This window comes from Dioszegia hungarica (assembly GCF_025882075.1).
Source record: "Dioszegia hungarica strain PDD-24b-2 chromosome Unknown MKK02contig_6, whole genome shotgun sequence".
NCBI lineage: Eukaryota > Fungi > Basidiomycota > Tremellomycetes > Tremellales > Bulleribasidiaceae > Dioszegia > Dioszegia hungarica.
This window is the reverse complement of record NW_026515768.1, coordinates 547,933-570,203: the sequence shown is the minus strand read 5'-3', so window position 1 is coordinate 570,203 and position 22,271 is coordinate 547,933. Positions and strand designations below refer to the sequence as shown.

Here is a 22,271-nt window from a genome sequence, read left to right as displayed (position 1 = left end):
AAACCATACCCTCCTACGATAATACAACGCAATCTCCGAACGATATTACTAGATACTGACCATATAAATCATGACGCCCAAAATACTCCTTCAGTGCCCACAGCCTCCGCTGACTACCCTTGACGTCTTTACTGATCATTGCCCGTCGGTCCCTCCCCCTCCCCATCCATCCGGTTGCCCAGTACAACCTCCACAATCCCGCCTCCCCACAGATGCTCAAACGCCTCCTTCACCGCGCCCCGCTTAGGCTGGATCCCCACCTCCAAAACGTACGTGATCCCAATATCGGGCGTATTGAAGCTTTGCACCATCCGGCGAACGACATCCGTGCCTGTAATCTTGTGCGGGATAGTCAGTTCGCCGAGGAGGTGAACATCCGTTGAGCCCCGGGAGAGGGGCGCAAAGAGGTTCGGCTGCGGTGCGGGCTCGGGGAGAGGTACAGGCGCGCGTGTGGGGCTGGATGAAGATGGGGCAGGACCAGGGTCGGCCGATTCGGAGATGGAGGGAGGAATGTTGGAGAGGATGCGCGAGAGGGCCGAGTCGGTAGGTGTGGCCTGCTGCGCGGTGGTGACGGACGAAGAGCGCCGGCGGAGGAAGGATAGCCGGCGACGACCCGCGTCAGGTGTGGTCGGGGTAGTAGTCGTCGGAGAGAGGGTTGCGGATCTGCTCGGTGGCGGACTGGAGAGGACAGTCGTGATCGGCGGAGCTGCCGCCCGAGATGGTCCCGCAGCATCGGCCGTTGCCGAGTCCGCGGGTACCTCCTGTGATTGCCTATTCGACAACTCCTCATCCCCGCCGTTCGCGGCTGCAACTGCGACATCTTCTGCACTTGACGGTGCCGGAGGGGCCACAGCCGAGAAAGCAGGAGGCGGCGCCGGCCCCGGATCAACGACTCTCACACTGACTCCACTTCCGCCCACACTCCCCTCGTCCCCCAGCCGAACCCTCGCGCCACCCTCTTGCCAAATCTCAATCTTGCTCGGAATCTCCATTCGCCTGATCTCCTTTTCGGTCCCGATGCGCAACGTCGCAACGCGCATGAGCCGGATGATAAAGTTGCTTTCGCGCGGGTCGGCGAATGTGCTCAGAGGGAGAGTGAGATCCGAGTGGAAGTGGAGGTGGAAAGGAATGGGGGGCGGGGCTTGGTTGTGCCCGATGAAGAGGATAGGGGGCGAGGGGAGAAGGAGGATGCCTTCTACGCCTGGACCGGCGGCAGGGGGATCGGGCTGTCCGGGTGTCGTCGTACTGGGTTTGGGTGAGGGCTTGCCGCCGTGCAACCGGATCGTGCGCCAGCCGGGGTTCATAGGGTCGTCGGTCGTCAAAGCGCGGAGCCGACGCGGGGTAATGTACGCGCGGGGCTCGTATACGATCGGCAACGTGATTCTGACCGTCAGCTTGATCCCCTTTTGAACAAATCAGGCTTACGTCTCGTTCAGCCTCCATCCCTTCCGGCCCATCTTGACACGCAACACATACTCCACCCCCGCCTGCATCCCCACCTGGTAGATCTGGCAACTCGGCGGCAGTTCCACACTACTATCCCGATAATGCTGATTCGGCATGACGAGGTTAAAGTCGAACTTTTGGCCTTGAGTGAGATACAGGATCCCATCCTTGGTCATGATCTTGGCGTTGGGGTTGGTTTTGCGCGACTTGAGGAAGTTTGGGCGAGACTTGGTCCGCGATAGCGGAGGAGCCACCGCGGTTGCAGTAGCAGACTCTGGAGGATCCGCACCGGCCACCTCAGTGGAGTTGGCACCTGATGCCCCAGCAGCTGCTGGATCTGCGGATGCTCCAGAGCCGGAAGGAGTTGACTCGTTTCCGTACTGCAGTTCCGGACCGAGATCGACCGCTGTGCCTGTGGTACCGTTCTGCGTCGGGTAGAGATGTATCAGCCGCCGAACGAGAGGGAGCGTGTCGATCAGGGTGTATTGCCCTCGGACGTAGTACGATGTGTTGACGAGACCGATGATCTGACTGTAAGCGGAAGATCCACATCCCAGTACCCAGAGAAACTCACGGCTACTTCCAAGCTCGTCGCCATGTCCACCTTGCCCACCTCGATCCTCCCCTCAATCCGCCCGCCCCTCCCAACCTTGATATACAGCGGCCCCGTATGCGTCTGATTCATCCTCACCCCGCCCCTGTTGATAAACACCTTCATCTTCTTTCCGCCCGTCGAGTACTCTTCCGGCTGTTGCCGCTGAGGATCGACCGGCGGGACCGGGCCGGCCGAGACGCTCGCGTTGGCCAGCGCCGCAAAGAAGGATGCGGCGGGATGCGTCTCGTCCAGGTGGACTGTGGAAATCAGGCGGAGCTCCTGAGGTCCCAGATGGGCCGAGTAGGCGGGGAGGGAATTTGGCGGAGGCGCGGGAAGGTCGATGGTAGCTTCCATCTGTGCCCCAGCTGCCATAGGCACCAGGGCGTGCCGATTGGGATCGGACGTTGACGCAGGAGGCAGGTCATCCTCCGCTAAAGCAGGAGGAAGGGGTTCGTCCGGTACCTCCGCCGCCTCTTCCCCGGCTACTTCCTCCTCATCCGCATGTATCTCCATCGGCGGGGTCAACGGACCTTCCCTAGCCGGTCCCTGGCGCACAGACCCCGCAGCATCCGCCTCGCTACTGGTCCCGCTGAATGTGTTCCGCCGTAGCGGACGCAGGTTCGGCGTGGGCGCACCCCGCCTGATACGAGGTACAAGCGGATCATCCTCCTCGCTCTCATCATCCGTCACCGCCGATCCCGCGATTTCTCCTAGCCGCCTGACCCGCGCCAGTCCGGTGAGCCCTTGCAAGGATTCATTAGACTCATAATTGGCACTAGCGAGCGCGCTCTGCCGCATCTCCCGAATCCGATTCGCCGTCTCGCTAAGGACGGACTCGTAAGTCGGGATCGGGACATCCGAGGTCGACGACGAGTTGAGGTACGAGGGGAGGGTGGATGGAGGGCCTGAGGGGCCCGAGGCAGAGTACGAGCGATGTACGATCTGGCGGGATGGCGATGGATCCGAAAGAGGGGAGGTCTGTGCCGTCGAAGGCCCGGCAACACCCCCACTCCCGCTCCCACTTCCACTTCCGCTCGCTTGAGCAGGCCCGCTTCCGCTACTCCAGCCCATATCGCCCGATGCGGACCCCGAGCCGATGGATCTCAGACGAGACAGCATCCCACCGCCGCCTGTAGTATGCTGACCGTTCGAGTCCCGGCGCGCTCGTATCACCGGGCCGCTGCTTGTCCCAGGCGAATTTAGCGCAAAGAGGAGGATTCCTGCCATACTGCCGGATCGCCTTGCTTGCCTGTATCTGAGAGGAGGAGACTATCAGCGCGCTGATAAAGTAGTGTGAGCGTCAGTGATATGGATAGATGCAGAAGAGCGTTCCTTGTCCTTTCTCAAGTCAGCGCTCAGGTCAAAAGCCAAGGCAAAGAGGCACGAGACCCAGATCGACGTGCCGTCATAATTATCCGGTATATCCGGTGACCCCGGACCCCGGACCCGGATTTCTTCGATCAAGATCGAGGCGGGGGTCGGATTTCGAGCATTTTCTATCACAGTCCGGACGATGACGCAATCGTCCTTCCCCTCCACTTCGCCGCTGCCTGCAAGTCAGCTTTCCGATCTCTCTCTCTCTCATCTGCATGCTTCGCACCAAGGCCCTCTACATCAGACTATCCATCCCCATCCTCTTTCTAGCCATCTGCATGTCCTTCATCCGACCCGCATACACCCGTCAGCTTATCAACACCCTCCGATCCCCCGCCCTCCGCGCCAACCCCGCCGTACGAGCTTCAGGCTTCACACTACCCTTCGCGCTCTTTGGTACTTCCGCGAGCAAATCGAACGAGATGTCGGACCACCCAGTCAAGAAGAGCGATTCGGAGTGGCAGGCGATTCTGAGTCCCGAGCAGGTGAGCTGAACGCGACGTCCAATGAGGTTGGAAGCTACAAGTGGCAACATGCTGATTCAGCAGTTTAGGGTGCTGCGAGAGAAGGGCACTGAGCGGCCGGGATCGTCCAAGTTGGACCACACGTTCAACGAGGGAGTCTACAGTATGTCTGGTATCCCCCATGCGTCCTCTTCATGTGCACATGCTGATCAGTACAGCGTGCGCCGGATGTGACGCACCACTATACACCTCCAAGACCAAGTTGTAAGCCGACACCTGACGTCGTCCATACATACCGTTGAATACTGGCTGACCCCGCAGTAACTCCGGGTGCGGCTGGCCTGCATTCTACGATACCGTCCCAGGCGCTGTCGTCCGTCACGAGGACCGGTCCATGTTCATGACCCGGACCGAGATTGTCTGTGCCAACTGTGGCGGACACCTCGGACACGTCTTCAAGGGGGAGAAGTTTGGGAACCCGATCGACGAGAGGCACTGCGTGAACGGTATCTCGTTGAACTTCAAGGAGGATGAGAAGAAGTAGAGGGATGTCAGTAGTCAGTAGCCAGTCAGTGCCAGTACAGTGATGTAGCGATTTAACAACTTCAGTTGCAGCATTCCAGCCGCTCGGAAGCCCAAAAGTATACCATAAACATACAAGATGATCTCTCCGCCCACTAGCCATACCTCCTACCCTCTCGCGTCGTCTCTATACTCCCACCCTGGCGACGACCTTCTTCTGACTCCTGAACTGCAGCGTCTCCCTCCGCTCAAGCACCAACAACGCCCTATCCAACGCGTGTACACTGTAACCCTGCCCCGTAAACTCCCTGACGAGCGAGTTGTAGCTCGTCGTATACCCGATCGGTAACCGCCTCAATAGCTCCTTCTCAATCTTGTCCATCTCGTCTCGAAGCTCGGTGCGGCCCATACCGTCCACTTGACCGGCCGAGACCGCGTCCATTGTGGAGGTCTTGAAGAGGCGCAGGGCTTCTTGGACGTGGTGGCCTTGGACTGATGGGGAGAGGGTGAGCTTGGCGAGGGACTCAGAGACACGGATGAGGGCTTCGAGTTGACTAGTCGTCAGCGTTGATCCAAAGTGCAGAAAAGAATGCACATACCGGACTGTGATCGGAATCGACGACCGCTCGTCATTGTCCTTCTCGACCTGCTGGACCTGTTTCCGGATGCCGACAAAGTGCGAGCTGAGCATCTCCGCTGCGTCAGCAGACAAGCGAGGTGCGCAACGACTGGTCTGATCAGCTCCGCTTCTATCTTCCTCTTGCAGCGTGCAACTCACGACTTGGCATACGCAACGTATCGCTTCATCTTATCGATCTCCAGCTCGCCCGCTGCCTCCGTCACACCCGCCAATCCCGCATGGAGCGACATGACGTGCTTGGCGATGAGACGATCCCGAGCCTCAGAGTGCTCGTCCCGCACCAAGAAGATCAAGTCGAAACGAGACAAGATGGTGGTTTGGAAGTCGATGTTCTCGCCCGGTGACTGGTGAAATTCAGCTACTGGTCTCTCTTGAACTGGCGGGCATGCTAGCTCACCTTCATGTCGTCATATCGACCGAAAACTGGGTTGGCGGCTGCCAGGACACTTGTCCGGGAGTTGAGGATGGTAGTGATACCAGCCTTGGCGATCGAGATGGTCTGTTGCTCCATCGCTTCGTGGATGGCCACTCGGTCTTCGTCTCTCATCTGCACTAATCAGCTATGTGTGATTGACGAACACATCTATACATCGCAGCTCACCTTGTCAAACTCGTCGATACACACCACACCGCCATCAGCGAGCACCATAGCCCCTCCTTCCAAGTAGAACTCTCTCTGATCTCATTAGTTCTATAATATGCCATGCTCGTCACGAGTGAGCTCACCGAGACTGGGTCCCTCTGCACCGAAGCCGTCAGACCAGCTGCCGAACTTCCCTTGCCCGACGTATACACCGCTACAGGCGAGACCTTCTCCACAAACTTGAGCAGCTGCGACTTGGCCGTTCCCGGATCTCCGAGAAGAAGAACGTTGATGTCGCCTCGAAGGCGGGCGCCATCCGGGAGAAGCTTTTTCGACCCGCCAAAGAGCAGGCAGGTAACGGCCTTCTTGATATCTGCCTGGTCAGCTTATTCTCGTTATCCTATCAGTCGGCGCACTGACCGATATTGCCAAAGATGGAAGGAGCGACCGACGACGAGAATCGCTCATACAGCCCCTCGCTCCTGGCGAGCTGCTGGAATTCTTCCTCTTCTTCAGGGGTGAATGCACGAGACCCGGGGGAGGTCGAGAGGGAGGTGTCGAGCTCGATGCCCAGCACGCGGAGATATGGTCGACGGAGCGCCGGCGCTCCCGAGGTGTTTTTCTACGTTGTCAGTTACCGCTCCGTGACTTGATCGTGCGCTTGGCAACTCACACCCTTTCCAGAAGGGGCAAAGGTCGAGTAGATACCCGTTGCGATAATCCTCGATCCAGGTACGACCTTTCCGGTTAGATACCGCTCGGCGTGCATCATCATGTGCCGTGGCAGTTCTCCAACGGGGACCATGTCGGGCGCTTCTTGTAGCTTGATGGACTGCTGGTCGACGAATCGACAGCGATCGTGGAGGATGACATAGGGGTCGAGGGGGCAGTCCTTCGTTTGGCCTTCCGGTGCGGGTCTGGTGCGTCAGCCAGAACCTCGAGACTGTGGGAGGAAGAGGCAAAGCGCAGCTGGACTCACGCATCACACCGTCTCGGCAGCGCAGACTTTTCTCCCCCAATAGAGCTCGAAACCTTGACGCTCTTGACACTCCGACAGGCCTTACATTGCAGGTGCAGCTCGGTAGCGCGCGAAGTGAGCTGCGAGGCGTTGATGACGATCCCGGGGAGCCGGACGAGGGTTGTAAGGGTGTTGGCCTGGATGTCAGCTTGACTCCAACTTTCCAAGCCCATTCATCTCGACCTACAGTCAAGTCACGGAATTGCAGCAGGTTCATCCCGCTCCGGATAGTCACTTGCATATCTGGGACCATCTCCACCGCTGAGCTGGATCCTCCAGTCTCTGCTCCGGTGGGGTTGAGCAGTTGGCGAGCAAGACGAAGAAGGGCAGATTCGACCTGCACGTCGTCAGCATCTCTGCTTTTTCCGCGATATCGTCCAGTCCACCTAATCCCCTTTCATCGCCCTCTTCCGCGAGATCGCATGGCACTAAATGACTCACCAGCGGTATCATATCCCCCGGCATCTCCTGAACTTTCTGCGCCAGCTCTTCATTCCAAACGACCAAGTCCCGGAGATCCACATCGAGGGTATGGTGGTGCAGAAGCAAGGAAGACCGGAGGCGATCCCGATACACGAACTCCCCGCCGACTCGGAACCCACTGAGGAAGTCGTAGAAGAGCCGCTCGATCTCGGCCGGCGAGTCGGGCGGCTGGTCGCCCGCGAGAACTTGGACCGAGTAGACTCGGTTTTGATCAAAGCCGCTCTGAGGGGTCAGCTCTGTGAAACGAGGGGATCGCACAGCTAGTTCTTAGGCTACCCACCATTCTGAGATAGGTCTGTAGGGGTTGTACGAGCTGGGAAGGGTTGAGGAGGGGAGCAAGTGGGATATAGGCAAATTGAACGAAAGTTGAAGACGCGTCGGTGGGGAAAACGCGTCTCGTCGCGTCAAGCAGCTTACGGCATGGGGGAAGCGCTGGAAGTGGCAAGGGGCTGGCTGTGCGCTGGATGATAGAGCCGTATGTAGGCCTCATGAGCTGCACAGAGATGCATGATGATGTATATGTATAAACAGCCTCCATCTATATTAACCAAAAGATATCCCGATAACCCAGATCCTCGTCCCTCTATAGCTCAAGCCGTACAGGTCAACTTGGCATTCTGGACCAACGCCAGTCCCGCTCCCAATGCCCATCCCAACTCCACACCCCTCAGCTTCTTCTCCACCATCAACTCCCGCTCGTCAGAGAGCTCGTACCCCAGCCCCAGGAGGGCGTGCATGAAGGTCAAATCGAGGCAGTACTCTGGCCTGCCTTCGAGCTCCTCCATTGCCGCCTTGTTCTTGGACCATCGTTTCTTCCAGGATGCGGGGCCGGCGCAGACGTCCTGGGCCATCGTCTTGAGGGAGGAGATGGTGAGTGTGGAGGAAGGGGATGAGGGGTCGAGAAGGGGTTTTATGCGGTCGGTAAAGTAGGATAGGGCGAGGAATTGGCCGCGGGGGAATGTGTCGAGCAGGGAGGGTTGGTAGACGCCGCCAAAGGAGCAGGGTTGGACTTCGCAGATACTGCAGAGTCAGCCGGTCACCAACCCTATGATGCTGAAGACTTACGCGTCCTTGGCCATGACCAGCTCGACAAACTTGCTGCACGCCTCAAACTTCCCATTCCCACCGTGCATCGTCACATTGACCGCCTTCCTCCCTTGCGGGTCCAGCTCGACCCGCCGAGTCGACCCCAACGTCAAGCACGGATTCGGCACGACCACCTTCTCATCCAGCTGGTCCCAGTCTACCTCGCCTCGCCCGAAAGACCACAAATGCGCGACGAGGTTGTGCACCGATCGCCGCGCCCGCATGAGCCCGTAGCCGAGGTACGAGTGTTGATAAAGCGTAAACTCCTTTCCGCCGAACTTGAGCAGGTATTTGTGCTCGCCCTCCGCCAATTGGCCCGAAGCGGCGGGGAAGCGCGGCTCAAAGACGATTTGTGTGGACGCTCCGCCGAGATCCATGACCGCCAGTGTGTCCTTGCTAGTTGCGCCTTCGCCGATCTTATTGAGGAGGTAGTTGGCCGTGATCCAGGCATAGACGCCCTCGTCTTTGCCCTCCATGATCTCTACGGACCCCTCGGACGCAACGACAAACTTGTAGCTGGTCTCAAGGCGGTTCCGGACCTCGTCCAGGATTGCCTGGGACTGGTCTGTCCCGAGCAGACGCAAACCCGCTGTGGCCTTGACCTCAACAGGCGAGCAGTTCCACATTGACTTGGGGACGACGCGCTCGGCCTCTTTCAGGAGCGGATCGAGCGAGGCGGCCGCGGCAGTGGGATCGCGGGGATAGGCGGAGAGACCAGGGTTGATGGAAAGGAATGTCTCGTATTCAAGCGCAGGGGAGGGTCCGCAGTTGTTAAACTTGTAGACGTGGATCCGGGATCCGGTCGACCCGGCGTCGATGGTTAGGGCGTACTGGACGATGGGCCGTGTCGTAGAGTGGGATTTCGTACAAGCTGTGCTCCCCGATGGGTTCGAGTCCGTCTCGAACGACGTGGGGAGACCTCCGAGCTTGGCCTCTGCCGCCTTGCCCTCCTCCCCCTCGTCCATCTCCTCATCTATATCCGAGAAGTCCGGGTCCGCCTCATGTGCCCCCTTCGCCGCGTCCGCCGTGGGATCATGCGGGCTCGACTCGGTACTGGGGTACTCGAGGAGCTCATCATCCTCCGGATCGTCGTGCACGTGACTCGACAGATCCCCGATAGGCTTTATCCGCATCACCTCGTCGTCCTGCACATCATTCTCATCATCCGGCGACCCGACCGCGACTGAGGGCGGCCGGAACGGCGGGGTAGAGTAATCCGTCTCGTCTACATCCTGACCTGGCATCTTGTCCAGGTCTGGAGTGTACGTCTCGGCCGGCCAATACTCCTCGGCAATCTTGTGCCTCGACGCGACAGAGACACCGAGGAGTATGAAGATCGACACTGTTGCGCCGATCAACGCCCACCGCTTCCATGCGGTGAGACCGCCGCCGGCTCGCCGCCGCTGCTGGTTGGCGGAAGTTGGAAGAGGGGTGTACTTGCGCGAACCGAACATCTCGGGCGCGCAGTCTCGAGGAGGTCCGGAGGATGTGGAATGGCTCAGGCGTCGCCGGATGGTCGAGCGGAGGATATCGGTGTAAGATGGGGTGTGGGCGGAAGGTGTGGGTGAGGGAGAGCGGGTGGTGGTGCTCGACGCGAGGGAGTCTGGTGAGGATGTCAGGGGAGTTGAGAGGGAGCGAGCGAGTGATGGCTCTTTTGATGTAGATTTGGTGGACCGGCGAGGCATGCAATGCGGAGAGGATCGTATCAAGCCTGATGGACATTAGCTCGAGTTGGAAGTCTTGATATTTTTTGAGCGAGGTGCTGAGGTCAAAGGAGACGCGACGAGGACAACGGGAAGTCGACAGGGGCATCTACCTCTTTGTGCCTTTGACAGACTCACGAACAAGGCAGAGCAGGTGTCGAGTCGGCTTATCAGCTATAGGAATGATGTGAAAGATCTAGCTTTCAAGCTTTCCAGCTCTGGCGCGTCCCCGTTTCCAAGTCCCCACCGCAGTACTTGCCGCTTTCGGCAACTTCAAATCTGAAACGCGACATATGCGTAATGTCAAGACCACTGGCCGATCCGCCCACCCAGGAACGTTTGAACCACCGTACACACACATACATAACCTTGGCCTTGCCGCAGCGATACTCCACAGAGAATCGTTACATACGGCAGCTTCTTATCCTCTACAAAATGACTTCGCAAACCCACCCACCACTCCTCAGCGACAAAGACGGCTACCTCGGCCTGCTCAACGACCCCTCCCAGATGACTTTTCTGCTCGAGGCCTGGGCGCTGGCCCGGCGTATCCTCTTGATTGAACGAAGTGTGGAGGCTCTGGTAGTCATGCTGTCGACGAAGTGGGATGATACAGATGCAGGGGAATTGCCGGGCGACGTCACGCTGCTCAGAGGAGCGATCAGGGGGTTTCTGTCCCACAACCAGCCTCAATTTATCTCTTCGATGTCTTTGGATGACTGGGGAAGTACCAGGGCGATATGGCCTCATCACATACACCTGAAACACTCTGTGAGTCTAAGCAGGAAGGACTGAGAGACGCGCCAGCTTATTTCTGAGATGATAGAGGCCGGCGGCCGCACCCTAGACCTTCACCGCCGCTCCACTTCTTACTATCGTTCCCAACTGTTTTTTCTTGCGATCGAGGTGACGCACGAGTGTGTGCATTGGCTAAGAATGCGTATGGTGAGCCAAATCATCTCTGAGTCCTGCAGGGCAAGCAGTACTGATGTACTCAGCACGTTATTTCCGGCGGGACTATCGAGTTCGCGACACCGCCAAGGCTCGCTGTTCCGGGTGGGGGATGTGGGCGCCCTGTGAAACGCTTGGGGCAGGAGGTCGTCCCAGGAGAAGGGGGGTGGTGTTATGAAGACATGGTCTATGGTGGGAAAGTTCTAGCGCGGGGACTTGATACGGGCGCGGGTGACCTTGTCCATGTGAGCTCGAAGAGGCTGCGCGCGGGCTCAGCTGACGCTTCAGGAGCAAAATGTCGCTTATGGATGATGCGCTTATCGGTCCCAGTGGGTGTAAGATTCAGACTGGATTTGAGATCGATCGATAAGATTGTACTGGGTGAGTTTTGCCCAGAGCGGTCTCAACGGCTTCCCCTTCAGACTCGGATCAACGCTAATCGTCAAGGCCAACCAGGTTGGCACCTGTTGTTGCCACTCCAAGGGACTTACGAACCGGTCATCTTTCCCCCACCCGACCGCGTCCGAGCCGGTGGCGATACACTCGCCAAGCGCAAAGACCCAGTCCTTGACAGCTCAACGTCATCTGTCGGCCAGGCCTACGGCACTCGGCTTGGGCGGGTCTCACGGTCGGAGGCAGCAGAATCGCCCATCCGTTGTTGAAAGAGTGGACTACATGCATACGTTCTCGTCAATCCCACAGGTTGCTTCCCAATCGCTCAGAGCCGCCCACCGTGCAAGACGCAAGCAAGGTCAACGTAGTCCACCCCGGTCTCGATACTTAGATCAGACAAGCTCCATGACCACCCCAGCCGCGATAGTCTCCCCACTCCGTCTGATCAACACCCGACCCATCTCCTTATTGTCCGCCGCCGTCTCAAGGGGGATCGTAGCTGGCCTAGATGAGTTGGGGGACGACCGGAGTGTGATTTCAACGAGGGCGGTCGTGCCTTTCTGCAGTACCCTGACGGTCAGCACGAATCTGCGCTAGGTCAGAAGGGCATGAGAAACTGACCTTGGGTTCTTCTTGATGACCTGCCCCTTCTCCGAGATCGAAATCAGCTTGGTGATATTCGCCGGGAGGTTCATGGAATGATGGAACAGCTCGACCTGATCAATCAGCTCTGTTTGGTCCACCACGAAATCAGTACCTACAGCTGCACCAGCGATGATTGGAGTTTGCAGATCAAACACCAAGATCTGGGCCGTAAACTGCGATACCAGCTTGACCGGGAGCGACGTCGGGCAGAGGACAGTGCCGATGGACAGGTGGATCGGATCTATGCCTGAGAGGTAGAGGGTGACATTCTGGCCGGCTACGGCATAGGGTGCCGAGTCTTCGTCTACCTCGATAGCTATCCTGTCAGCCTTGTATCCACCACCGTCGTGTGGAGATGAAAGAAAGCTCACTCCGGACATTCGCAACTTCATCCCCTGGTACAGCCCTTATCCTATCCCCAACCTGTACGACACCGCTACACAGTCGCCCAGAGACAGCTACGCCCGAAGCGACGGCCGTTTGGCCCTTGAAGACGTTGGAGACTGGTATTCGAAGAGGGGTCTCGTATGGGCGTTCTGGCACTTCGACTTTATCTGCTAAAGTCAGCTGATGCCCCTGTCCAACACGAGATTGTGAGCTGACCAAGGGTATCGATAAGCGTAGGCCCAGAGTACCAGGCATTCAAGAGCGGCTCATCCCGCTCCAGGATGTTGACACCCTCCATCGCCGCAATGGGGAGGAAGGTGGTCTTGCTGGAGCTAAAACCGGCAGAGACGAGGAATGGCTTCATAGCGGCCGTGATCTCGTCGTATCGATCTTGCGACCAGGACACCTACCTGGTCAGCTCGTGCCAGCACTCAAAAGGAGAGACGTTGATAAGCTCACCATGTCCAACTTGTTCACTCCCACAATGATTTCCTTCACCCCAAGACTCCTCACCAGCCAAGCATGCTCCCTAGTCTGTCCACCTCTGTCGAAGCCAGCTTCAAACTCCCCCGGAGACCCGTCGACAACCATGAGCGCCACATCGGCCTGGGCCGCTCCTGATATCATGGCGGGTATAAAGTCCTTGTGGCCGGGTGCGTCGAGGAGCGTGATGGCGCGATGGGGTGTGTGAAAGTGGGTGGTAGCAATGTCGATTGTGACTCCGCTGGCAAAGGTCAGCTACAAGCCGCTTCGCAGCTCCAAGGTCTCAGCTCACCGATCCCGCTCATCCCCTAGGGCGTCTAGTCCCCATGCGAACGCAAAGCTCCCCTTCCCGACCTTCTTACTTCCCCGCTCATTCGCCGTCTTCTCCTTCTCCGACAGCTCGCCTAGCTCATACAGTAGCCGGCCCATCAACGTAGACTTTCCAGCATCGACGTGACCTGACGTATCAGCTTCGCAAGTCTCACCAGCCCTTAGACCAAGTTCAATAGCTCACCGACAACGATCAGACTCAGACTCTTCCTTCCCGACTCAGCCTCATCCTTCTTCACCTTAGCTACCAACTCCTCATACTTCATACTGAGCACCGCCCTCTCCTTGAACTTCTCCTTCTCCCGCTCCCGCTCCGCCTCATCCGCCTCATCATCCATGTGCAGACCCGCCAGATCTTGCTGTGTCTGATTGATCCCCGCCGAGGCTTTGGGCGTATTGGTCTTGGAGCTACCGGCGGACCCGTTCGTACTGGTGGCGACCTTTGGTTTCCGGGGTGTGCCGGGCTGAGAGACGGTCTTGCCGATTCCTATAGACGAGCCCGCGACCGCGGCGGCCTGGGTGCGGGGCTTGCCTGGTTGAGAGACGGATTTCGTGGGCGGATTGACTTTTGCGGCTGGGGGGAGTGTCAGCTTGGGTGAAGAGGTAGTAAGCCAGGAAACAACAGCAGTAAAGGGGTGTGGAAGGGAAAGAAGGGCAGAAAGGATGTGAGGTGAATTGCATGTCAAGCGTATGCATGATCAGGGCTAAGCCCGTTTCGGCCCAGTAGTCACTGCCGGGGCGGACGCCAAAGCGCCAGTCCCAGCGCGACCCTGCCTCGCGCGAAGAACAACGTCGTCCGGGCTCTCCGCAGCTGCAAAGGCGTTCCGTATCCGCAATTCCATCTGCTCAAGATCGCGCACCACCGGTAGGTGCATTGACGAAGCCGAGCCCGGTGGCTTTTCGTCCGACAGCCGGGTGGCAGCGGTAGAGGTGATGATATTGAAGAAGGGGGATGTGCGGGTGGGTTTGGTAGGTGATGTGGAAGGGAAGAGGGCGTTTGGTGGCGTGTAAACGATTTCTTCCATCTCTTCGTCCTCGACCGCGTTTCCAGCCGGTGTGGGAATAGGTTGGGGTCGAGATGAGGGTGGTTGGGGGGTGGAAGTGGAGGTGGATGATTGCTCTCGTGCAAGTTTGGCCGCTGCCATCTTTTGTGCGAGCTTGGAAAGGGGTTTGGATGCGGAGGAGGGAATATCGTCGGGCGTGGAGGGAGTAATGGTCCGGGATGGGGTAGAAGTGGGAGTTGCCGTCGCCGAGGAAGCGCCGGCAGCAGCCTGAGCAGCGGCTTCTTTCCGCTTCTGCGCCAGCAAAGCCAGTTTGGACATTGGCTTGCCATTCTCGTGAGGCGGAGTAGACGCCGCTGGCTGTGGTAGGGCGGACGAAGACGAAGCCTTGCCAGGTGTGGCCGGGTCTTTGCGGGATATGGAGAGGCGTTGTAGGGCGGTGAGAGGGGGTTGTGGAGACGACTCCTTCGAGAGCCGAGCCCGCTTTGCGGCTCTCGGTCGGGGCGCCTCGTCGGGTGATGGCCGAAGATATGGTGGTGTCGGCAGTCCTGCGAGCTCAGCCGATGCTCGAGGATCCTGCGGGTGATGTGCACCAAAGCCAGGAAACAGGAAAGGGACAACAAGTGGGGGCTTCGAACAAAGATGGAATTGAGGATGATGGATCTAGATGGAGGCACTCACCCTTTCGCTCCCAGTCCTTCTTGAGCCATTGTACCGCCTTCTCCACATCGAACCAGTAATGCCAGAGCGAGTCCGCGATCGCATCATCTGGTATTGGCGGCTTGACGTCTTTTAGCATCGCCTTTGCGATCGGCATCGAGGTGATCATCTGCGCTAGTGAGGCGTCAGCCTATGTCTCTCTAACAGATGAGAGGATTGTAGACCTACCCTTCTGCTCGGCGGTCATACCGGACTCATCTTCTGAATCGTCGTCCGCCATCTCGGCTGGAGACATCAGCTTGTGATCGCCCTCAAAGCTAGCGAGCCACTCACCGTCGAGATCCATGTTCTTCACAAATCTATGTCTTGACATTGCGCTGCGTCCTCTTCACTATCTGGTAGATAAGGGTAGGTAGTATGTTGCTGGATAGAGGTAGGAGATGGAAAGCAGATATGGACCTTGCGACGCGATGGCTGGTCGCTGGCGGCGAAGCGAAGCGTCATAGTGCGGTGGGAGGCCACGTGGCTTTAGCATGAGCCGGTCCCGGGTCCCGTTCGCAGCCGCAGCTGTGTGAACGTCCACCTCTTGACATCTACCTCATCATCACCTCTACCACCCTCTATTCACCCCAAGCTTATTCGTACAGCATGTCCTGGTAAGCTGCATGTCATCCTTTGGAGCCAGAATAAAGCTGATCAAAACAGGGGAGGGTGAGTCCTCGCAGATCAACACTCTCGACCGGGATGTGTCCACGTCGGACTCAACTAACGATGCAGCCTCAAGAAAGCAGCGTCCCGAGCAGGGACGACGCTCATGCAGAAGACTGGTCAGGTGGATCGTACCATCGACAGAGAATTCGCAGAGGAGGAAGGGCGTTACAGGACGATGGAGAAGGAGACGAATGCGCTGCAGAAGGACGCCAAGACTTACCTTGATGCAATGCGAGGTGAGCTTTTGAGTTCTCAAGAAAGTGCGAGGCAAAGCTGATATGCTAGCTATGGCATCGTCTCAGACTCGGATAGCCGAGACCATATCGCTGTTCTACACCGCCGACCGTGCCAGCGATGTGAGCTTACTCCGGCCCATGTGGGACTACGGGATGAGAGCTGACGGGATAGGGCGCTATGGCGGGACATGCGTACAAAGCGGCGGTCGATGAGCTCGACGTAGGTGTAGGAAGAGAACTGGTAAGCCCGACCCGCTCTTTCATCATCGGCGCTGAGCTTGCTAACACGCCAGGACGCACCTTTCAGGACGACCGTTCTCGAGCCAGTCGGAAAGCTAAACTCGTACTATGGCAGTATCAACGCAGCTATCGATAAGCGGAGTCATAAGGTCAGCGGCTCCAAACACTGCGTGGTCTTAGCTGACAGTTTAGTTAACGGACTATGATGCTGCGCGCGCGAAGGTCAAGAAGCTAGTTGAGAAGCCGGTAGAGGACACGACACGGCTGCCTAGGGTATGTCTTTATCCTTCGAAATCTCTGGTCTGGTCACCTCAAGCGATGCCCTGGCTGACTATCGCAGGCTCAAGCAGAGCACGACGAAGCCCGCGATATCTACAACATCATCAACGAACAGCTAATCACCGAACTCCCTCTTCTTCTCGATCTGCGTATCCGTACGTTCCTACAATCTCCTCCTCCACACGCATGCTGATGATACAGCCTACCTTGACCCCTCATTCGAGGCTATGATCCGATGCCAGCTCGCCTTTGCCCAAGAAGGATACGACAAGCTCTCGGGCGTTCAGCGGTACTTCAACGATAATATCCGAGATGAGTACGCGAATGGCTCGCTGGACTCGCAAGTCGAGGGGGTGTTGGAGGAGATGAAGAGCTTGAGTATCTATGGGAATTAGAGAGATGGTCAGAAGGTGGTAAAGATCAGGAGGGATGAAGGTGGTTGTACATTGGTGATGGATGATATCTGCGACTGAGGATTCCGAGTCTCAGCTGACATGGATTACTGACAAGAGCGGACAGGCGGAACGGACGTGGCTGTGATGGACAGTGCTGTACGCGGCTCACCCCTCACTATGGACTTACAAAACTGTTGACAAGTCGAGACTGGACAAGTTGAACGAAATCCGCTGACATCAGCCGCATGGCCAGCTATGCAGTATCGTGGAGTCAAGCCGTATTTCAGTGTAGCCGAGGCTCAAAAGTGATGCATGTATGGATTCATGGGCTGGGCTCCTCAGAACAGATTCGGTATCATACGCGTTTCCTTCTGATAACCTGCCTTCTCTGCTGCTCAAATGTACGACTTTCCTTCCTGGTACGTACCCACCTGCCACTCGAGTTTGTCTGTGTCCTGGCCGGACCCATTCAACTCGTCAGTGATTGTCTGCTGCACCGTGCCCTCGAAGTCGGCGTCTCCAGCCACATCAGTGAGATCCCCCAATCGTGCAACCACCTCCTGGAGATGGTCGCAGAAGACGACGACGATACCAGTATCCGCATGCCAGACCCTGATGAAGGGATGTTGCTCTGCACCACCGGGGAAGTCGCCTTGAGAGACCTGAAGGTCATCGGTAGGGATGAACGACCATGTAAACGAGGTGAATTCAGCCATCTTGATTGCTTCGGATGGCCTTGCAAAGTATCTGTGGTAGATCTAGAAGGATTGCAAGGTATGTCCGGAGGTAGATCGAGTATGATGTAGGAACGAGGGTCGGGGCAAGACTCGCGCTGAATATATCCCAGCTGGGCAGTCTTGGCGAGCGCACCACCGAATGGAGGTGCGGTCACAACTGATCACGCAACGAGAGCAGGATGGCGGGCGCTTTGCGATTGACATCGGATGATGTTCGTGGCGTTTCACGGCGCAAAGGAATTTCAGTAGCAGCCATGTAGAGGCACGGGTAGTCGAGGATAGGGGTGTCGCCCGCGCGCGCGGACCCTGGTCACTGCTCGCGGGCGGCGTCGGCGCAGAAGCTTGGGACTCGCTTGTTGAAACGTTTAGCAGCATACGGAGCCTGGAATCTAGATTACACCTGACGCCGATCATCGACTCCTTTGATTCGGTACTGGCGGACTTGCTAGGGTGGGCTCCCAGGTATAACAAGCGACAGTACGGCCGTATCATGCGACGATCACCCACATCGCGGATACCATATGACTACATGGCTTCGCAACATATGTGACCGAGCCACCAGACAGGCTACCCATCTCATCTCAAGCGCCCGGGGTTGACTTTTGGTTATGAGCCCGACACCGAGGCATCGCTCCAAGTTCTATGTAGGCATAAGTCTGCCGCAAGGCTCTCATCATGTCACCACCTTGCCCCAGGCCCAAGATAACTCTGCGTCACACTGCCACCTCACTAGCACTTCACACCACTCCGCCACATTCCTAAGGTGACGGCATTTCGACCTCAGCCGGCCGTGTCTGACGCCGCGGCGGAGCCACGATATGAACAGCTCATCCCGGTCTTGTTTTCGTGACGGCCACGATGACGGGCCCGATCAGCGCCCGATCATCGATCATCCTCCCAAGCGATCACAGGCACGTGCGCTGCGTTGGCATCCAAATTATCTGGAACGGCCATCTACGCGTATGTGAAACGCGGGGCCGGCGGAGATCTCGCGTCGATGGGCACACAGGGTTGGGGAGGAGTGTGTGTGTGCCGTCGGACCTGGTATTGATCTCGTCCGTAACCTTGCCTCACCTCGGTAGATGGTAGATGGATAGCTGATGGTGCTCACTCCGAGCACGGTCACTCACAAGCATTACCATTGACCAGCTCCGTCCCATCTTACCTCGGCGCCGGAGACAAGGTGGACCTTGCAGCGTTTCGATAGACAAGCTAACCAGATCCACAGGAGCCCTCACTCGACACCCTCCTTTGGGCCTTATCTCCTTCCCCCACCCTTACCTTCTCGACCGTCACAGTCCGAGCTCAGCCCAGTCTTTGTGCCTGTCCAATCAACCTCGTGACCACCTCCTCGACACACACAGTCAGCAGCCGCATCTGCCCCGCCCCCGCTAAGACGCCGTACTTCCCCTGCCTTTGATCTAAGCGGCGTCAGCTTCTCTTTACTCGTCAAGGTTCAAGGTTTGGTACAACGCAAGCAAACGCGGCAACGGCGAGCGAGAGGCGCTCGAAATTTCCCCTCCCCTCCCTTCCCTTTCCCCTCTCCCCCTTCTTGTCTACCCCATATATCTTCCTGTCTTACTGTCTTTATTGTTCCATTACCCCTCCTTCCCCTCTATCTTGTCACAGGTATAATCTGTGCAGGTATCTACAGCGCTCCCTTTCTGTTGTTGTCCAGACGCGTCGCGTGCGTTGGTGTCGTCGACGTTGATTGATCCCCATCACTTCATCACTCCTGCACTTCTACCCTTTGGACCCCTCCGGTTCGTCCTCACTTACACATCACCCATCCTCTCCGGCACCATGACAGACTCCCAATCCCACCATCTCGACGGTTCCGCCGAGATCACCGGCCGCCTCTCGACTCTTCACGTCGACGAGCGCTTCTCTCCCGTCTCCAACAGCACCCACCCTCATCCTCAAGGCCATCATTCCCCCAACCCCACAGGCTACACCCCCAGCCTCGGGACCTCCAATCGATCCTTCGCCTATCCAGACCCTGCCCAGATCTACGACTTCTACCCTACTCCTCTCGTCCCCATCAATGGTCAGCTCGAGCCTCCTTTCTCTCCCGTTCACTCTGTCGCCTCCACCCACGGTCACGGCCACCCTCACGGCCACGCCCACGGTCACGCCCATGGCCACGCCCATGCGGCGTTCGGCTTTGCTCCGCCCTTACCGGGCGATATGGCTGGCATGCTCCAGAATCAATTCGAGTACGGCCAGGCGGACCCGTACGGCGCTGCCGCAGCGGCTGCTGCTGGAGCCAACGCCTCGGTCGGGCTCGGACTGGGTCTGGGCGTCGGCGTCGATGGTGTCCCAATCTCGATGCGCGGATCGCAGATCCAGGGCATGGGAGGGGGTCTCGTCAGCCTCGGCGCTAGCGGCGGCGGAGGGGGATATAGGCGGGACGGGCATGCTCACCCCCAGGCGAGGGGTCTGAGGGGCGACGAGCCGAGAAGCCAGATCGACAGGACTTTCAGGCCGGCGGATGCAGGCAGGATGAGGATCGAGCAGTCCCAGCAGCAGCACCAGCATCAGCCGGGGATGGGCGGACAGCGCGGTCAGGGCAAGATGGGGGATGGGAGGGGAGGTAGCCCTCCGCAAGGCTTCGGGGGATATGGTGTTAATGGTTACTGGCCCGTCAACAATGGTGCTTTTGTCGAGCGAGGCAAAAAGTCGGTCGTAAGTCCCCTTTCGCTTCGCATCTCCCATCAAAAGTCAAAGCTGACTCTCAGTTCGATGCCCCTCGATCCGGCCCGCACAATCCCCTCCGACCCAACCCATTCCCAAACTTCAGCCCCAACCCGAATACCCTGCCCCTCTCGCAAGCTCCCCTGCCCCGTAACGCCTTTGGCCACTTTACGCCCAATACCCCCTCTTTCCAGCCGCTGCTCCCTCTTCACTTTGCACCACAGTACGCGCCCACGCTTCGGTATCACAGCAATGGCGGACCTCGGCCGAGGCGCCCTAACGATCAGCCGAGATCAGCGCTTTTGGAGGATTATCGGCTCAACAAGACCGACCGGAATTGGGGTCTGAACGTGAGTCTCTCTCCTCTTGTCCAGGTGGGAAGAATGCAGGCCTGAGCAGTAGCTGATGAAGTACAGGAAATCCTCGGTCACATCATCGAATTCTCGGGCGACCAACACGGCTCTCGACTCATCCAGTCCAAGCTCGAGCACGCCAACGAGCACGAGCGGGGCACCATGTTTGCCGAGATCCTCCCCAACGCTCTCACGCTCATGACTGATGTGTTTGGCAACTATGTCATCCAGAAGTTCTTTGACTTTGGGTCGGCGGAGCAGGTCCGGGCACTGGGCGAGAAGATGAGGGGGCAGGTGTTGAACCTTTCTATGCAGATGTATGGGTGCAGGGTGAGTTTGACCTACTGGAAAGAAGGGGATGATAAGGCTGATGAACAGGTGGTCCAGAAGGCCCTGGAGCGGGTCGAGAAGGACCAAAAGCTGTCCATCATCGCTGAGCTGGACGGCAAGATTGTTGATTGCGTCAAGTCGGCGAACGCCAACCATGTCATCCAGGCAAGTCCGCTCGATCTCCCTCACTGCTGCTATCAGGAGGAGTACGAGCTGACTTGACAGCGTATCATCCAGTGCGACCCGCCCAAGTCCGTTCCTGATGCGTTCGCCGGGCACGCCCTCGAGCTCTCCGTGCACGCATTCGGATGCCGCGTCCTCCAGAAAGCGGTCGAGAACCTTCCGGACGGCCACAAGGCTGAGCTCCTGGAAGAGCTCCATGGGTGCGCAAAGCGGCTCATCGAGGATGCTTTTGGGAGTGAGTATCAGGCTTTCCTATTCCGGCTGACGCGATTGTGGCTGACGAGATAGACTATGTCGTGCAGAGTATGATCATCGCTGCTGGGCCAGACCACCGCGCTAGGGTCATTCAGCTCATCAAGGGTCAGGTCTGGACGTGTGAGTTATGGACTCCACTGCCGCGCAGGAGTGTAGCTGACAAGAAAGTATCTTGCCACAAGTTCGCGTCCAACATTGTCGAGAAGGCTATCCTGCATGCCGAGCCGGATGACAAGCGCGAGTTGGTGTATGAGCTGGTCGCTATCCGGGAGGACGGGTCGAACCGTATTCACTCGATCATCCGGGATCCTTTTGCCAACTTTGTGCTCCAGGTGAGTTATCATCTTACCAAATCCGGTAGAGCAAAGCTGACGGCTAAGACATGCCTCAAGTCCGCCGAGCGTGCTCAGCGTCAACAAGTAAGTTTTGGCCCTTTGTCTGCTGTAGAAGGCCTACTAGCTGACGTCACAGCTCCTGGACTCGCTCGTTCCCCTCATGAACACCATCCGGCACACTCCTCCCGGTAAACGTCTCGACCAAATCATCAACGACATGCAGGCCGAGGGGTTCACCATCACCCCCGCCGCCTTGCTGCGCGATTCGGCAGATACCACACTCGTCAATACGCCAAACCACAAGCTTCCCCTCAACCCCCTCCGCCGGGTCAACTCGGACGCTACCGAGGTCGACGGCGATGACGATGCGCGAACCGAGACGGACGGAGAGACCACTGCGGGCGGTGCGGACCTGTCTTTGTCTCGGTCGGGTGGGTCTGGCGGCTCGAGCGGGCAGATCACTACGGCTTCGGCTTCGGCGGAGCCGTTAGGAGCGGGGAGGGGACTGAGGCCGACGGCTTCGGCCCCGCCGAGGTCGGATAGGGTGTGGGGAAGGGAGGTGGGCTTGAGCGACGGCAAAGTCAAGGGGCAGGAGAGGGCGAAGAGTCCGGGGGTGGGTAAGGACGAGGTTTTGATCGATCTTTTGAGCTAGAAAGCGGGGTGGAAGGGACAGGGCTGGAGGCAAGGGAAGTGGAAATAGGACGAGATGCTTGAAAATTCAGGATAGATAGGTATGCTCAAAAGTGCAGATGTTCAAGG

At 57.9% G+C, this 22,271-nt stretch overlaps 8 protein-coding genes across 8 annotated transcripts; 4 read left to right on the top strand and 4 right to left on the bottom strand.

Annotated features, from left to right (window-relative positions):
* Positions 1-128: 128 nt before the first annotated feature.
* MKK02DRAFT_42360 (uncharacterized protein) lies at positions 129-3,268 on the bottom strand (the record flags this gene model as incomplete). The annotated part of the gene is made up of 3 exons (XM_053091948.1): positions 129-1,383; positions 1,426-1,973; positions 2,021-3,268. The coding sequence occupies 3 exons, from the start codon at positions 3,266-3,268 to the stop codon at positions 129-131; spliced, it is 3,051 nt and encodes a 1,016-aa protein (XP_052947756.1).
* Positions 3,269-3,837: 569 nt separating this feature from the next.
* MKK02DRAFT_35987 (Mss4-like protein) lies at positions 3,838-4,423 on the top strand (the record flags this gene model as incomplete). Its single annotated transcript, XM_053089323.1, has 4 exons — positions 3,838-3,900; positions 3,964-4,042; positions 4,098-4,143; positions 4,201-4,423. The coding sequence occupies 4 exons, from the start codon at positions 3,838-3,840 to the stop codon at positions 4,421-4,423; spliced, it is 411 nt and encodes a 136-aa protein (XP_052947755.1).
* A 165-nt stretch (positions 4,424-4,588) lies between these two features.
* Positions 4,589-7,547, bottom strand: MKK02DRAFT_35986 (MCM2/3/5 family-domain-containing protein; the record flags this gene model as incomplete). Its single annotated transcript, XM_053089322.1, has 12 exons — positions 4,589-4,955; positions 5,001-5,129; positions 5,180-5,385; positions 5,439-5,588; positions 5,643-5,717; positions 5,768-5,997; positions 6,045-6,246; positions 6,298-6,541; positions 6,604-6,779; positions 6,830-6,979; positions 7,084-7,345; positions 7,543-7,547. 12 exons carry the CDS (start codon positions 7,545-7,547, stop codon positions 4,589-4,591), a joined length of 2,196 nt encoding a protein of 731 aa, XP_052947754.1.
* A 168-nt stretch (positions 7,548-7,715) lies between these two features.
* MKK02DRAFT_35985 (nucleoside phosphatase family-domain-containing protein) lies at positions 7,716-9,896 on the bottom strand (the record flags this gene model as incomplete). Its single annotated transcript, XM_053089321.1, has 3 exons — positions 7,716-8,145; positions 8,191-8,669; positions 8,697-9,896. The coding sequence occupies 3 exons, from the start codon at positions 9,894-9,896 to the stop codon at positions 7,716-7,718; spliced, it is 2,109 nt and encodes a 702-aa protein (XP_052947753.1).
* Positions 9,897-10,349: 453 nt separating this feature from the next.
* Positions 10,350-11,177, top strand: MKK02DRAFT_42357 (uncharacterized protein; the record flags this gene model as incomplete). Its single annotated transcript, XM_053091947.1, has 3 exons — positions 10,350-10,685; positions 10,913-11,110; positions 11,154-11,177. 3 exons carry the CDS (start codon positions 10,350-10,352, stop codon positions 11,175-11,177), a joined length of 558 nt encoding a protein of 185 aa, XP_052947752.1.
* Positions 11,178-11,650: 473 nt separating this feature from the next.
* MKK02DRAFT_42356 (uncharacterized protein) lies at positions 11,651-15,137 on the bottom strand (the record flags this gene model as incomplete). Its single annotated transcript, XM_053091946.1, has 12 exons — positions 11,651-11,828; positions 11,880-11,974; positions 12,020-12,219; positions 12,275-12,457; positions 12,507-12,696; positions 12,750-13,014; positions 13,066-13,231; positions 13,288-13,677; positions 13,873-14,652; positions 14,786-14,938; positions 14,993-15,049; positions 15,098-15,137. The coding sequence occupies 12 exons, from the start codon at positions 15,135-15,137 to the stop codon at positions 11,651-11,653; spliced, it is 2,697 nt and encodes an 898-aa protein (XP_052947751.1).
* Positions 15,138-15,412: 275 nt separating this feature from the next.
* Positions 15,413-16,625, top strand: MKK02DRAFT_31507 (uncharacterized protein; the record flags this gene model as incomplete). The annotated part of the gene is made up of 9 exons (XM_053088312.1): positions 15,413-15,420; positions 15,470-15,475; positions 15,542-15,711; positions 15,761-15,831; positions 15,884-15,952; positions 16,005-16,100; positions 16,144-16,224; positions 16,292-16,385; positions 16,432-16,625. 9 exons carry the CDS (start codon positions 15,413-15,415, stop codon positions 16,623-16,625), a joined length of 789 nt encoding a protein of 262 aa, XP_052947750.1.
* Positions 16,626-20,346: 3,721 nt separating this feature from the next.
* On the top strand, positions 20,347-21,704 carry MKK02DRAFT_22769 (armadillo-type protein; the record flags this gene model as incomplete). The annotated part of the gene is made up of 6 exons (XM_053086624.1): positions 20,347-20,406; positions 20,473-20,739; positions 20,788-20,895; positions 20,965-21,157; positions 21,211-21,297; positions 21,346-21,704. Coding segments are annotated over 6 exons (1,074 nt in total), but the record flags the coding sequence as incomplete, so codon positions are not given.
* Positions 21,705-22,271: the final 567 nt, after the last annotated feature.